This window comes from Falco peregrinus, chromosome 8 (genome assembly GCF_023634155.1).
Source record: "Falco peregrinus isolate bFalPer1 chromosome 8, bFalPer1.pri, whole genome shotgun sequence".
NCBI lineage: Eukaryota > Metazoa > Chordata > Aves > Falconiformes > Falconidae > Falco > Falco peregrinus.
In genome coordinates, this window is record NC_073728.1 from 8,404,153 (window position 1) to 8,419,658 (window position 15,506).

Here is a 15,506-nt window from a genome sequence, read left to right on the forward strand (position 1 = left end):
GTTTAGGTTGAATACGATTTGTGGAAAGGTGACTCACCTTGCCCACCTCCTTTGCTCTCTGATCACACCTCTTTCATTAAATTATCCAGAATTTGTGGGAAAAACTTTGTATTTGCCCTGTTTCCATTTTGTTGCTCTTGCCTCAAATTGGGGTCTGTTTTGCTGGAATGAATAGCTAGGAGGATTTCCACTGCGATGTCACCTTATTGTGAAGGGAATGAGAACGTCAGTGTGTGCTTTTCCCGGCTCGTGAAGAGGCTGAGCCTGGGCAAAAGGGAATCCCCAGGAGCACACTGAAGGGAGCACAAGTCACACAGTAGAATCCTCGCTCAACCTGGGGTTCACTGTCTCTTTTAGAGGGACAGGAAACGCACGGAGCGTGATGTCTTTGTCAGCTGGGAGTGCATATGGGTAACCTTATTCTGTGTCACATTAAAACGTGCCTTCCTGAGGCATGGAGTTCAGTGCAAAAGGGTTTTCTCTACCTGTTGGACAAAGCCAGTCCTGATAGTCTTTTCTGTTTACATGACTTGCTTTATGAAAGCCACGCTCAGAGCTTTTCCTCCGAAATTGCAAACGCTGAAGCTGCCTATGGAGAAAACGTGCATCATGAGAGAAGCAGGGGAAAATGAGTAACTGGCAGGAGATAGCATAACTAAAACCATTGGCAATTATATTTATCTTTTTCTGTGTCTTAAATAATGATGCACTGGCAAAAGAGAGTTTAATCTTTTCTCCTTTTTTCCTCTAATAGGGTACGCTGCTAAAGCGAAGTGGCAAGTCGTTGAATAAAGAGTGGAAGAAGAAATATGTGACATTGTGCGACAACGGTGTGCTGACCTACCATCCTAGTTTGCATGTAAGTACACTGTGCTCTCTGAATGTTCAGCAGCGTTAGGCCCCCAAAAGCACTGTTAGCAAGTTCATCCAGATGTGCTTTTGTTGAGCCCTGTTTGGTGGAGGAGCTTCCTTTTCTCTTTTCATTCCCCTTCCTCCCAAAAAGGCATCATCTGAAATAAAATTCACTGGTGCACATCTGAGTACAGTCAGATTCCTTTGAATCCCCTGGAACTGAGGTTCCCTTGCATCTCAAGAGGCCGCTGAAATGGGTTAAGCCTTTGTTTTGTGCTGATGGTTTTATGGATTTGTTGTCAATCCTGGGTTTAAAATACAGAAGCATTTTATAAGAAAAAGTGTCTTAGATGTAGTAAAGAGCGAGGAAAGGTTCTGGTATTTGTTGTGCAGTGGTTATGGTTCGTTCACAAGTAATTCTGAATAGCCTTTGGAAAGCGGCATAGCTATTAAAATACGTGCCATAAAACTGCTTCGTGTTAAGGCGTCTGTCGTTGCCTCTGCCCAAGGATCCCGTCTGTCCCTCTCAGTGTGTGTGGCACAATCCCTAGGTATGGGTTTGCATGTGGAAGGAGCACAGTGATGCCACTCGGAACTAGCCACCCCATCTGCCCTGGCCATGCCAGCAGGAGGAAAGGTGAGATTTGTCAGAGCTCATGCCATGCCAGAGCAGTTCAGAAGACAGAGCTGATGTGGAGACTCCAGATCTTGAAACTCCCACGGGATTCCTGGCTCTTTTGCTTGCTTTGTAGTACAGGCAACAGTAAAATACAAAAATCGTGGTGTGACCCTCACCAGGACCTTCAGAATCGTATCTGGTCTTACATTTTATCACTGTACCACATGCAAAAATTGGAGGGTGGCCAATTTTAAAATTTTTAGGGCCAGTTGTTTCTAGTCCTGTTGGTTTCATTTTGAGCTCCTGGGCAATTTTTCATTAAGGAGTGAAAACCAAGGTTTCAATCAGATGCGTTTCTGTCGATGTGCTTTGGGGCTTGTAGACCTGCACATGGAACTGGCAGGAAGCTTCTGCTTTACATGGGCGATGTCTGAGGAGCACGGCCACACTGCTGCTCTGCTTGCAGCAGCTTGCTGTTCCCTGGCTGCTGAATATTAGCACTTTCTCTGCTTTGATGCAAGATTTCATAGTATCAGATCCTGCTATAATAATGCTTTGCTATAGTTTCTGATGTTATGTCTGTGATTCTTAAAAACTTTTAAATAAGTTAGATGACAACCAGCTTCAAGGCATTGCTGCTTTCCATCAACAATCTTCTCCCTCAGACGCTGTGTTCTGGAGCAAGGTTTTCACTGTTCCTTTTTGTGTAACTGTACAAGTCCCTCTTTGGCCACTCTTAGTGCATTTAAATTTGGGGAATTCTGCCATCAAGTAGTCCCACAACACGTGAATTGTTTATTGGTGTTGGTCACAGAAGGGAGGCACGGATGCTATGCGTGCCTTTGAGGCAGCCCCCATGGAGCTCCCACAGGAGCTTCCCTTAGATTGTGTTGGCCAACTCTGGGTCACCAAGCAAGGAGGAGGCAAGCTGCCATTGTCTGCGCCCAGGTCCCTTCCTCGCTTTGTGGAAGTGCGCTATTGTTCCTGGTGCTTGCTGTGCACGTGTTAGTTTTTCATTGCCTCTTGCAGACAATAGAGTACTTCTTCTCTGTGGGCTTCCCTGGAGCTGCTTAGCCTCCCTAGAGTGAGAATCCATTGAGATTAGAGGTAATTACTTTGAGATTAGAGGTAAATCCATTGGAGATTAGAGAGAATCCATTTAAAGAAGAAGTAATTACTAGCCTGTAATTGTTTCCCTCTATCCCCCACCGTGCCCCCCCCACACACCCCAAGAAAAAGGTACATGGCTTCTCCGGGTTTCCATGTGCCCAGACCTCCTTGTGTGGATGGGAGAGGTTTGTAACGTACTGCTGCTCCCTTGGCTGTACGTGGGTAGGGAGCGGTGAGGGACCGTGCTCAGCCCCGAGCTGACAAGAAGCCGCCAGGAAAATGTACTTGTTCGGGTGCTTCTTGGGACACCCGTACTGAACCCACTCGCCAGGAGTACCAAGGGTTCTGCTTATTTGTGTTGATGTCTTTCTGTGACATGATTTGTATTCTAAATGATGCTGGCTTAATGCCTTGTTTCTATTGTCTTTAGCCTTCCAAGAGTTGCTGCCACCACTTCTGCTGTATGTTTCCATCCTGTCAATGGACTACTTATTGTCAATTATCTATTGTTAATATACCCTGCAGAGCATTCATCATCCCTCAGGCACTAGTGAGTAGCATTTTCTCTGCCCTGTGCAGACCACAGCGGGAGGAAGAGGTGCTGCCAGACACCTAAAGCCAATTGGACTCCCAGTACTGTTTGTCCAAAGCTTTGCAGGCAGGAAAGTCAGAATTTTCTTCTTGGCTACTGCCAGGGGAATGGATTTTCCAGGAAACAGGACTCCCATCATCTGGTTGGGTTTTGCTAGTTGTTTTTTACCTGGATCTGCTTGTTGCTTGTTGCACTGGAAGGCAAAGAAACTGATCAGTGTTTAGGTGCTTGCATTGATGTTTGGGATAATTTGTTACATTGTTTCAAAAAATAAGGACCAACCTTCCCATTAAATAGCACTGAAGAAAAGCACCTGTTAACCATCTAAAGTCAGTTTCACTTTTGAAAAAACGGACGGTAATCTGTTCTGTTAGTTAGAATTGGGTGATCTGAGGTGTGCAGGTCACTTTGGTGGTACCAGATTTTGCAGTTGTAACTCTGTGAAGCGGAAGGTGGGCTGGCCTCTAGTGGTGGCAGAAAAAGTAAATTTAAGAGATAATTCAGGCTTTCCAGTCTGTGGTATGAGTCAGAACGCAACACCTGCGTTGGAAGAACCTATTATAATTTTTAATGGCTGACAGTGAGCGCTGTATTAAATATTGTTTGAGATGTGGCCAGAAGTGGATGAGTTGTCTCGGTCAGATGCGTTTGGTGGCGGCTGGGGCACGAGGGCAGTGTTTTTAATATAGAGAATGTGTCCGTCTTGCAGAAATTCAGTACTGCCATCCTCCTTGAAAGGACTGGCTACAAAATGAAAGGGTTTTGGGTGGGGAGTGAAAAATCAAATTAGTACCTTTCTTACAGAGGAGGTGTCCCTGGAAGGGTCAGGCCTGTTGGGCAGGGCAGCGTGTTGAAATGACTGCTGTATTGTGCCAGCTAAATGAGTAACTACTAATGCCACCAGGTTGACGTTTGACACAATAGCTAAATTCGTATTCTTTCTTTTCAAGAAAGTAGGGGGAGAGGAAAACGGGGAAAGAAAAATATATGTACATAAGCACCCTACTGTTTCCTGACTTGGTCATGTCAGGTTTTTTTCAAGAGCCTCAAACCTTCCTGTCCCTTGGGATGCTGAGGAGCTATGCCGATAGAAAATGGTGGGGATAATGAGAGAGAACTTTGACCTGCAGGCTTCAAAGTTCACCATAGCTACCTATTCATCTTACATGTCTGGAGTATAGCCGTTGAGTGGATGACTAAAATTCTGGCTGACAAATTCAGTGTCAGCCCTCCCCAAAGGGACCCAGGGGAATTTGTCTAGGCATCTCTTGGCTTTTAATGGTAGAATGCCATGCGCGAGGGCTCCCGAAATGTATTCACCGGAATACCTGCTGGGCAGCGTTACATGCCGCTGCTTCATCTAAGCCTTATCCCGATGAATAGATGATGATGTTTCACCACTGTCTGTCTCGCAGAGGGTTGCCATCATGCCACAGGTCAGTAGATGACAAAGCTTTAGCTGTGGATGTCCATTTTCTCCTCTGGTATCCCCATCGTCATCACTGCCCCTCATTTATGAAAAGAAGGAGAAGAAAAAGAAAAGAAAAAAAAGCTGAAAACAGCTTTTTTTAGGGAAAGGTGCTTCTTTCCCTCTTACATATAATCTGTTCTCGATTTGATTTCACATGAAAGCACAGTGCTGTGGCTGTTTAGGGGAAAGAACAGCATCTTAAAGGCAGGAGAAGGAAGATCTGATGCCCATCTAGAAGACACATGGTCTATAAATCCCAGGTACCTACACAGCAAGGTTGATTTTTACTTGCTGAGGTCTGTATTGCAGTAATGCTGCTCTTTAACCTGGCTCCCATCCTTGCTGGTCTGGTTTGATGACCTGCATTGAGGTGTGGAGGGCTGTAGCGGTGACTGAGGGGAGAAAGCCTATCTTTGTCTCCTTGAAAAGTGTGTGGGTTCACCTGCTTCGCTCAGTTCCACCTTGACAGTAGCCACAGTTTCAACACTCTTCCTTGAAAACAGTGCTGAGCGGATGGCCAGCGTGCGTGAGCTGGCTCGCAGGGAGCATTGGCAGTGTTGTTCTAGCCTCAAAAAAAGTCTTAAAGCAAGATTTCAGCCTGGTAAGGAGTCATATCCGACACTAGGCTAAACTTCGCGCAAGAGCTTCAACAATATATTACACGGACACATCTTGGAAGATGATACAAAACAGACCCAATTTGTGGGCCTGTAAAATCCTTTGTGACTTGGGATGGGGACCCAGACTTTCACTTGAGCTTTCTTTGCTTGGCTGCTTCATCCAGGAAAAGGAGATGTGGTGAGAAATAGGAGGCATTGAAAACACTCCCTGTTGGTATCTGGAGCTGTGGTAGATCCATGCGCTTTTCTCAGGCTCCTTAATACACAGCATTTTTCTTAAAGCTGCAGTTGGCATTTTTGATCCTTACCAGTTCATATGATTTGCCAGAGTGATTTGAACATAGAAAATGTGCTTGCAAATGAAGTGGTCCGTCTCTCCTCTTTTTTCAGAGAACACCGTGCTGGCCGGGCTGCGCGGCATGCTTGCCTGCCCCGTGGGCAGCTCCGGCGGCACAGCCCGGTGTTGCTCTAGCCCAGGCAGCAGCGCTTGCCTTCGCAGTTACGGATAACCACCCACGGCCATCGGTTCGGTTCAGCCTGATTTTCAGGGTTGCATTACCTCAGGCTGTTTAATAGCTCAAAGTGTGTTGTTTGTGTTGCTTTAATAGAAATATTCATGCTCTTGTGTATTTCCAAAATACCATCGTGTATGCCCATGGTTTTTTTCCCCTGTTTTTGCTTCACAGGGAATGTAAAGCTGGAGATGGGCTGGCTCTGGAAACCTTTCTAGCTGGCCTCCCCATGAACAGCTAATCCTCAAGTCAGGCTTTGATAAATACATATTTAAACTGACAGAAGGATGCGTGTATGTTGTTTTTCACCTAAGATGTAGCTGTACCTCCTGAAAGAGCAGTGATCAAAGCAAATGCTACAGAGCAGAAATAAGGCTGTAGTTTGAATGGTGATGAAGATAGATCTGTTTGAAGTGTGTGCAAGTTTTTATTATAGTCATTGCATCCATTAATACACCGAAAACATTGGTTAAGATAGAAAAAATGAATGATAGGAGTAGTGACAAAATATGTGTGTAGTAATTGCTTGTTACAGGTGATGAGTTGATGCCTTATTTTTTCCACTCACCAGAGCTCACACTCTTTCTGGAAGCCTTTTCATCAAAGCCGTGTTCAGAGTGGCATTCTCCTTCCTAACAGTATTGACTTACATTTCCCAGAGCTTTCCTTTCTGAGTTCCAGCATGTTTCACTGTGAATTTACATTGCTCATTGCTTCTAGTGATAACTAGAGGATAACTGACCTTTATGGAAAGAATGAGTGTTAATCATGCTGCTGTAACTTTTTTGGGTAAAGATACCAAAATTAAAATAGATAACCTACAATATTTTAAAAGCAAGAGAGGCTTTTATGAAGTGGTATGGCTGTACAGGTCACTCATTCACTTTATAGCTTCCTGGAAAATTTCATAATTGTCTTAATGATGCAGTGGAGTGGAGATGGGTTTGGGAGAAAAACTTAAAAACGGATAATGAAAATAGAAGCTGAAATGTGTTTGCTGTCCTTAAGTGTGACCTATTGTTTGGGATAGCCGTCAAGGGAAATTATTTCCCCCCCACCTCCCGGGCTTTGTGGCTTCTCATACTAGAAATAGTCTTGCTTGAAAGTGCCGTTGCACCCACTCTGCTGAGTGAAAAGTCAGGTTGCCGTTCCTGATGGTCAGCAAAGCCACCCTGTGAAATACTCCAGATATGTAATCCCAGCTGGTGGGGAAGGAGAGGGAGGCTGATTTATTCACAGTAACTTCTTACAATCACTTCCATGACCTGTTACAGATACTCACAGGTCACCAAATGCAGAAAGGTGAACGTGAAGCATTTTTTGTTTCAAGTCCATGCATTTCAGAGGGCACGACAAGATTTATCACATAGTTAGCATAGGATATTGTAGCAAACACAATACTGCTATTGCAGAGCTGTGCAAACTTGCAGTATGTAGTAGAGACCAGCAAATGCACGTTTCGGTGTCATATATCTACTCGCTCTTCAAAAAGGCAGGGAAAATTTTTGGTATCGGATTGAGTTGCAATTTAAATAGTGAAAGCCAAGCTATTAATTAATCACAGGGTTTTATAAAATTAGAGCTTCCTGTCCAGCAGTGCTAACTGCTGTGGATATAAATGCTTCATAAATTACTCAGGATGGTAAAAAGCTGATATATCTCTTACAGCAGTTCTTGTTACAAAGTCTGAATGAGAAGTGAAGTGCAGACAGAAGAATTTTCTTAAGATTTTATGAAAATGAGTGATCTATTTAAAAAAAAAACCACAACCCAAACCTCCAACATTTTATGAAACTGTTTTTGTGTTGAAAGTGGCGCCCTAACTTCCTCCCCTGCAACACTGATCGAACTGATTAACACCATAGTATAGCTATAGTCAATTCTTTTTATTACTGAAATTTAATGTTCTTGATTCCCAATGTGAATAAAGCAGATTTGAGATGACCTTCTTTTTGTCAGGAGAGAATGCTTTAGGGTGATCAGTGTTTTCCAGAATGTGTTTTCATTGCTGCGTTCTCTTCAGAAAATCACATTTTGTTGCTTTTCTTAAGATTAACTATACATGATGAAGCCGAATGATATTATGCCTGTATTTATATGCGAGAGGGGAGGATGGCTAATTTAACAAGAACATTTGATGAATATATTCCACTGTGGCTCATAACCTGATAGTAGGTCTGCTGCTGAAGTCCTTCCTGGGAAGGGAGGAGAGAGGAGTTGGAGACTTTTGTTTCTTCTTAGGTGTGCCTGTGGCCCCGAATGGAAACCAATCAAGGAGCGATTTATGTTCATTAAGTGCTTGTCAAAACTGAAAAATTTTCTAATCAACAGCAATCTAGCTGAGGCCCCTCAATGGCTGGGAGTGTCGCCTCCACAGTATCGGCTATTTGCCTGTTACAACTCTAGGCTAGAAATCCGCTGATGATTACATTAGGCTAAGCTGCGAAGTAAATGAACCATGTCTTATTTAGGTGCAACTAGCTTCAGTGTAGTCCTGCCCCGCAGGGCACTTTATAGCGTTTTATGGCTTTAAAATTAGTGTAGCTTCCCATTTGCTGCAGGGTGCTGCATGTTATGCCTTTGAACTCAATAAGCAAAGGGAAGGGGGCCTTTTGTTTTTTTCCTCTCCCCCCCACCCCCCTTTTCTTCTTTTTGCAGTTTAGCAATTTTGTTTTGCATCTTTTCCAGACGGCATTTTGCAATAAAAATGTCTGACTGCCATGCAGAGGCACAAAAGTCGAGGCTCCATCCATTTACCGGTCTGCCAGGGGTTTGGGGGCTTTGGTCTCGTTTGCAGGGAAGGGGATGGGGTTTTGTTTGTCGGAAGCAGTTGTTGCTGAGGGGGAACAATAGGTTTTGTGGGTCAAATAGGTCAGCTCGAGAAATTGGAATTGTGTTTCAAAAAATACACCACCCACAGTCTTTAAAATGTCATCCAGAGGTGCAACCGTAAACTTCCCTAATAATTTTTATGTTGCCTTAAATTGGGAAACGCTCTCTCAGCCTCAGCCAGCTAACCCTCGGGAGCGTTTTGTCCGGTTGAACAGTGCGGGGAAACAGCCACGAAATGAAGGTTCCTCAGATGAATTTTCCTCAGAAACTCAGTGTAAAGCAGAGACAGATCTGGGAAGGATCCTGGGCCTGGACCAGTTCCTAGTGCCGGAAAAGCGGGCTCCTTCTGAGAGGTTGTAATAGCTCAAAATGAGAAAAAGTGTGATGCTCTTACTTGCTTACCATTGTAGACATGGAGAAGAGCTGCTCTTGGAGAGTCTGTCTTGTTCGGTACGTTGTGTGTTGGAAAAGGGTGGCGGTGGGACAGGTGCGTGGTGGAAGAAACGCATGGGGAGGGAGGAGGTACGTTTTAAAATGTTGGTGTTATGACACATGGCAATCCTGAGATGAGTGGTTTTGACGAGAGCTTTGAGTCCCATTCACCTAGTGCCGTGATGTAAAAAATGTAACTCCAGTGAAGGGGTTTCTCTCTAGCCACAGGCCAGCTGAGCCCAGCCACGGGAGGCCCAGATTGTTGTTGTCTTCAGCTTGATCCTTCTGTCGTCTTGGTGAGGTTTCTTGGCCAGGAAGACTGGGTTGCAGCATCAGCGGTTTCACTGTGGTCCCAGGACAGAAGCACGGTCCAAAGCAGTTCCCGCAGAAAGAGTCCGGTTCTTCTGCTGCTGCCAGGGCAGAACTGAACCTGCCCGTGTGGGCAGGCTGCGGCAGAAGCCTGGCGGAGTAAAGCAGTTCACCTCTCGTTCTTCATGGGCTTGTCTTCTGTTACCTTGGAAAATATTTTGCAATTGTGCAAATCAAAGAGGAAAGCACCTGCCTTAAGGACCGGGGGATTTGTACTCCTGTTTTTGCATGCAAGCAGCTATGCAAAAAAAGCATGGGGGATTTAGCTGTCAGGGTACTAAGTGATAAATATTATATTCAGTAACTCAGCGTTCATAACACATTTTCTTGCTTAATGCACTGATAATGAAATACTATGTTTTTGAAATACAACCTAGGTAGCAGAAAGGCATTTTTCTGCGTGTACATGGCAAGGATGACCGTCTCTTATATTAGTGACATTTGAAAATCCTCAAGCTCCATCACGTTTTTGATACCCACGGTGTTACCTACCTAACATGAGCCACACCTTTCACATAAGGATCATTCTAGGGAGGAACCATGCTGCCACATGCTCAGTGGTCCTTTAGCAAAGGTATTAGAGATAACTGTGATAGGCTTGGATGCTGGGATTTTGAGTCCCAGCTTCATGGAAGCAACAGCCAGCACTTTCTTTGGCCTTTCCTTCAGTCTGATCCATATGTCCTTCCTCCCCTGAACAAAAAAAAGGGGCCAAGCAGGCAGCAGCAGCGCCCAGCATGGCTGTGGGGGAAGAGATGCTTGCCTGTTGTCTTCAGTCTTCCCGGCTGGGAGAAAGTAGGCAGCTAGCTGGAAGTATCACGTAGCCTGGGTGCAGCTTGTGGCCCTTGGTGGAATGTCTTCTCCAGCTCTGAAGGCAATAGAAGTCAGTGCAAGGTACAGCAGCGAGGTTAACACCCCCTGGCATTTGAAAACAGAAGCCCTCTTCTCCCCAAAATAGCAGTGCTTCTTTTTGGTAGGTCTGTTTAGAAAACATCATCATACCCATTTGCATGTCTGAAAAGCTTCTGTTCAGTTAATTGGTTAAATTAATATCTGCTGTTGTAAACGGAGAGCCTGTATTAAGAGCAGAACTAAAGTAATTTTACTTTACGTTATTCTGTGTCATGGCACATCGTTTCTTTCTTACTCAAGGCGATTCATTTTGTGGCACTGTCAAGTAATATTTTGTGTCATCTTCAGTCAATGTGGCTTTTACGATTTTCGCTGATATTTTAACAGTTTATTTAGTCCTCTAGATAATGGTCAATGGCCTTGAGTAGTCAAATTAACACCTCAGCAGCACTATATTTGCGCAAACCGCTAACGGTAACCTCAGGATGAAAAGCAATGAGAATCAATATAGCGAGCGCATTTTTAGGGATTATTGATTGATTGATGCATTCTGGCCTTAACTTGAAGAGGCAGCATTGCCCCACAGCTGACTAAGATTAAGTTGCCAGTTACTGATAACCGCAGGCCATTACCTGCGTAGTATTTCACGAGCTCGGAGATGAGATGGAGACTTTTTATCGTCCTTAGCTGAAGCGTCCGTGGTGTTGGCAGGGTCTGGAATGCCTACCCAACTGCAGGAAAACGGCACGCTCCTCCCCGGCGCGGCGTAGCCGCCGTTGCTGTGAGAATTGGAGACGACGTCGATTTGATTCAGCGCTGCCCGTTATTCCTGTAGGGATCTATTTGGGACAACTGAGGCACTAATGGCTTGTCTCCCCACCCCACCCCCTGCCTCCGAAGGCAGCTCCGCAGAAGGTGGGAGCCATGTTAAGCTGTGCTGCTGTCAGCAAGCTGAGAGCTGTGGGTCTCCCCGCCACAGCTCTCAATTGCTAGCAGGTTTCTCTCATTGCACCTCATTTGCATCTGGGACATCAATTAGCATGTTTGTTGAGGCTAATTGAATGAAACTCAATCATAGCTCTTAATTGCTTGACTATGTGAAAAGAAATCACATTAATGCAGCTAATTAAGTGTATGGCAATAGATGCAACATAATTAGGAGCGAAATGTAAAAAACAAGTGATGGCGAAGGTGCAAGCGCAGGGGTGCGGGGGACTGGGGCGCTGGCTTCTCCTGTTATCCACATGTTTGGGGAGGGTTCCCTTTGCTGCTTGTTTTGCTTTTCATTTTTTTTTCTTTCTTTTTTTTTTTTTTTTTACCCTGTGTTACTGAATAATGAACATAGACAAGTTGAGAAGAAAAATGCAAATGGATTTGCAATTACTACTTTTTCAAGCTGTTGAGGGGCAGAAGATGGCACTTCTGGGGTGGCCCACTGTTGAGTGGGCTCTAGGGACTTGTTAAGTGCTGTTTAAAAGTACTTGGCTTTGAATTACCCTCAGGCCTTGTTAAAGGGTTTTTTCCCCTTTTTTCTCGGATCAGCATTTTCTACAACTAACATCTAGGGGAGTTATATCTGTAACATTTGCATATCAAAATCGGGCTTGCTGTCTTCTCTTTAACACAGCATATTCCAGATGACAGCAAGACCCTCATCTGTTCTAATCTGATCAAACCCTCCATTGCGCTTCTGAAGCCGCGACATTATTTTGTAGTTTTAACTTTTATTCCCCAAGTGCAGATCTGAAGGAGCGCGCGTGGGGGCGGATGCTCCGCCGACTGGAAACTTGGTGCTTGCCTCTCCTCCTCGGGGAAATACAGAGATTATCGCTATGCATCTTGCACACAATGAAAGGGGCTTTATTATTTACATTTGATATATCCCTATAAATATTTAAGCTGACATTAATACCTATGTGGCATCTGTTGTGTTTGGGCACTTTCGTATAATAACGGTATGGCTGCAGCGCATTTATTTCCTGTTTGCCAACATTCGCTCTCTCAAATGGTTTATAGCTCACCTAAGCCTGGTTTACTCTCAATTAAAAGGGCTTTAATAATGCCCTGTCACATCTCACGAGTTGGCAGGGTAGCAGGGAAATCGTGCACACTATTCATCTGAAGAACTTGGAGTAAACACCACCTTCTCAAATTTAAATGGAATATGCTGGTGGTTGTACATTAAATAAAATAAAATGTGTCTATTAAAAAGAGTACATGCTGAGGTTTAGTCACTATCTGATTAAGCCTCATTTTAGAGCCCATAAGCAATAAATGCTCAATTATGTTCTGCTTATTGTATTTTAATTTGTGAAGGACTGACACTTGAACAAGAAAGTTACGCCAACTTGATAATTTATAGATGAAACAGTTTTGTTCATTTTTAACACCTAGTGAATGAATTTTTATTAATGGATTGCCTTTGTTTCTTTTGGCAGCACAGCTCCGTGTCCTCTCCCTACAAATTGTTCAGACCTCCTCTTTTTGCTATTAATAATTCTCAAACAGCTAGGGGAGAAAAATAAAAAAGCTGCTGTGATGGCTTAGTTTTGGGGGCTTATCACAGATTAATGTTAGCTACGAAGAAATGAATGCTGGTCCGGTAGTAGATTGTTGATTTTTTTGAGCAGAATATGTAATTTGTTTTGTAAAACCTGTCAAAGGTGGAAGGAATTTTACGAGGGAGCTGATTGCTCCCTCTATTGTGGCAGGAGTGATTTAGACTTTGGGTGTGCTTTTAGTCCATTCAGGTATTTATTTGTAAAATTGATGCTCTGGCGGTGCACAGGTCTGTATGCTGCAGGTTTGGAACCAGCCTAGGTAATACTGGTAGTCTTTCATATATATTGCCTGTGATTTGGCTAAATCTTGCCCTGGCCACTCGGACAGCTGGGAGTTACGTCTCAGCTGGCAAGTCTTTGCTCGTGCAGATGCCCACAGCATCACCCAGGCCCCTGTAAGTTGGTCAGGTTCTGTCTGAAAAGGAATTAGTCTTTTCTCCCAGCTGCTCCCTGTAGAATTTTGCTCAAGTATACCATGCCCTTGGTTTCTAGCTTAAGCCCAGATCTTTTCCCAATCTTTAGTTCAAATTGCTGTTTTCCTCTTGGGGTACACATATACCCAGATGTGGTTTTGTGCTGTGCTCTTCCCTTGTTCACCCTTGTCTTTGCTGCCCTGTGCTACCCACCTTGAATGGCTTCTCGTAAGATACAGTCTCTTTTGTGGTTTTGGTTTTTTTGTGTCCTCATAGTTGTTCCAGTTTCAAATTCTTTTTTCTGAAATGAGAGTAAACACAAACATGTGTGCCAGGAGATGAAAAATTTGGTGTCTTGTTTACTGGCTTTAACATTCACCATCTCTACTGGAAATCTCTCTTCTGAGGTATGGCAGGATTGCAGCCTCAGTGGCTGTCTCACCTTAATGAATTGTCTTGATAAAGGCACCCATGTCCATTTCCTTTTCTGTTTTCATCTGAAGCATCCCACAGATAATTTAGGCAATGCTTTTGAAGCTGGAAAGCAGAGTCTCAAGAGCCTGTTTTTTCCAGAAGCTTTTTGCAATTTGAAGAACTTTCTCATGGATTTCTCGGGAAGCGATGGCTGGGCTCCAGTCATTGACTGCTGGCTGGGTTTGTCTGCTTATTTCCTCTTTGTGGGCTTTCCAAACAAGAATTAGGAAAAGCCTTTTCCACTTCTGGCTTCCGGGTTTTATTGTGTTTACTCTAATCGGACACAATTTGCATGGTTTTTCCCTTCTATGATTTTGCATGTGTCAGGAGGAAGGATCCCATCCTAAGGAAAGAATGTTGTAATTGCAGAAACCTTACCAGGCAGTGCCCTTTCATAACTTCTGTGCCTGCTGACCAGTTTCAGGCAAATTTGAGGGCGAAAGAGATGAGTGCTTAAAACGTTGGCAGAGAGGAGACACCAGTAAGCGTACTCACGAGGGACAGTCCGCCTTGTCGTCTTCTGTTTGGAACCTTCAAGCTGGTGAACTCCTTGCTACAGGAGGCTCAGAACCAGCCTTGTTGTGCATTGCCTCTTACCCAGCTGGTGGTTGGAAGATGTCTTAGAAAGCTTCAGCCTTTGGGGCGTATTTGTAGTGAGAAGTGTGGAAGGCGATTATCAAAAAAATGGAAGGAAGGGGAAAAGCATATGGTGAGCGTGGGTGGATGATGTAGGGCAAAAGTCTGATGAAACCGGTTTTCATTAGTTCTATTGCTTACAGAACTACCTGTTTGATAGTGGGTTTTGGTTTTGTTTTTTTTTTTTTTTCCTCTTACCAGGACTATATGCAGAACGTTCATGGGAAAGAAATCGACTTGCTGAGAACCACTGTGAAAGTCCCCGGGAAGAGGCCACCCCGAGCTACGTCAGCTTGTGCGCCCATTTCCAGTCCCAAAACAAACGGCCTATCCAAGGACATGAGCAGTTTACACATCTCTCCCAATTCAGGTAAGAGAATACCATGCTAGGGAAAAAAGGGGAAAAACTTCACTTCCAGTGTCTGTAGGCAATTGTCTTGCACTACTGGGGTGATACCTATTAATAATTTTCAAATCCAAATAACCACTGATGTGTAACTTTTCCAGCCCTGACTGCTGATCTGTCTTCCACAAGAGATTCTGAGTTTGAGTAACCTTCAACATCCATCTTTTTTTATTTGTTACTTGCCAAATATTAGACTTGCCAAACCCCTGCATAATTTCACAGAAATTAACATACGTGAAGAATTGATGCTGCTGTATGACTGGTCTGTGAGGTCTAATACTTTGGAAAAACAGGCGGTGTATCATTTGAAAGGGGTTTTTGTGGCTTCCTGGTGGTATCCACAGCACTTCTTTCCACCTTTAGAAGGATGCATCAATTTGGTTTTTGCAATAGCAAGATTTTTCTGCAGAAAGCTATTTTAGTTTGTTAATGGAAGTAGTTTATAGCTCCTTGTGAGCTCTAAACAAAGAAGTTTACTATTCGCGGAAGTACTTGTCCATACAGCTAAGTGGATTTAAAAAATTGCGTTAAGGAAAAACATTTAAGACAATTTGTCTTGTAAAATGCACAGCTTATACAGAGCTCATAATGGTATAGTGTTGGTGTGGAAGTTTTGTCAGCATGTTTGGGATGATGTCCATAAAGTGCCGAGTGCCTTTTTCATTTATGATTAACGTAGACACCTTCAGCAAGTGCCAGCGAAGCCATCCAAACACACTTTTGTCCCTGTGCAATACACACTGCACAGGTAGCAC

At 44.0% G+C, this 15,506-nt stretch overlaps 1 protein-coding gene across 13 annotated transcripts in view; it reads left to right on the forward strand.

Moving 5' to 3' along the window:
* AGAP1 (ArfGAP with GTPase domain, ankyrin repeat and PH domain 1) overlaps positions 1-15,506 on the forward strand; it is a 382,459-nt gene that overhangs the window by 241,438 nt on the left and 125,515 nt on the right. For all 13 annotated transcript variants that reach the window (XM_055813061.1, XM_055813062.1, XM_055813064.1 and 10 more), the window contains 2 exons: positions 755-859; positions 14,547-14,715. In XM_055813061.1, the coding sequence (XP_055669036.1) occupies positions 755-859; positions 14,547-14,715 (274 nt within the window). The remainder of the gene's footprint in view (positions 1-754; positions 860-14,546; positions 14,716-15,506) is intronic.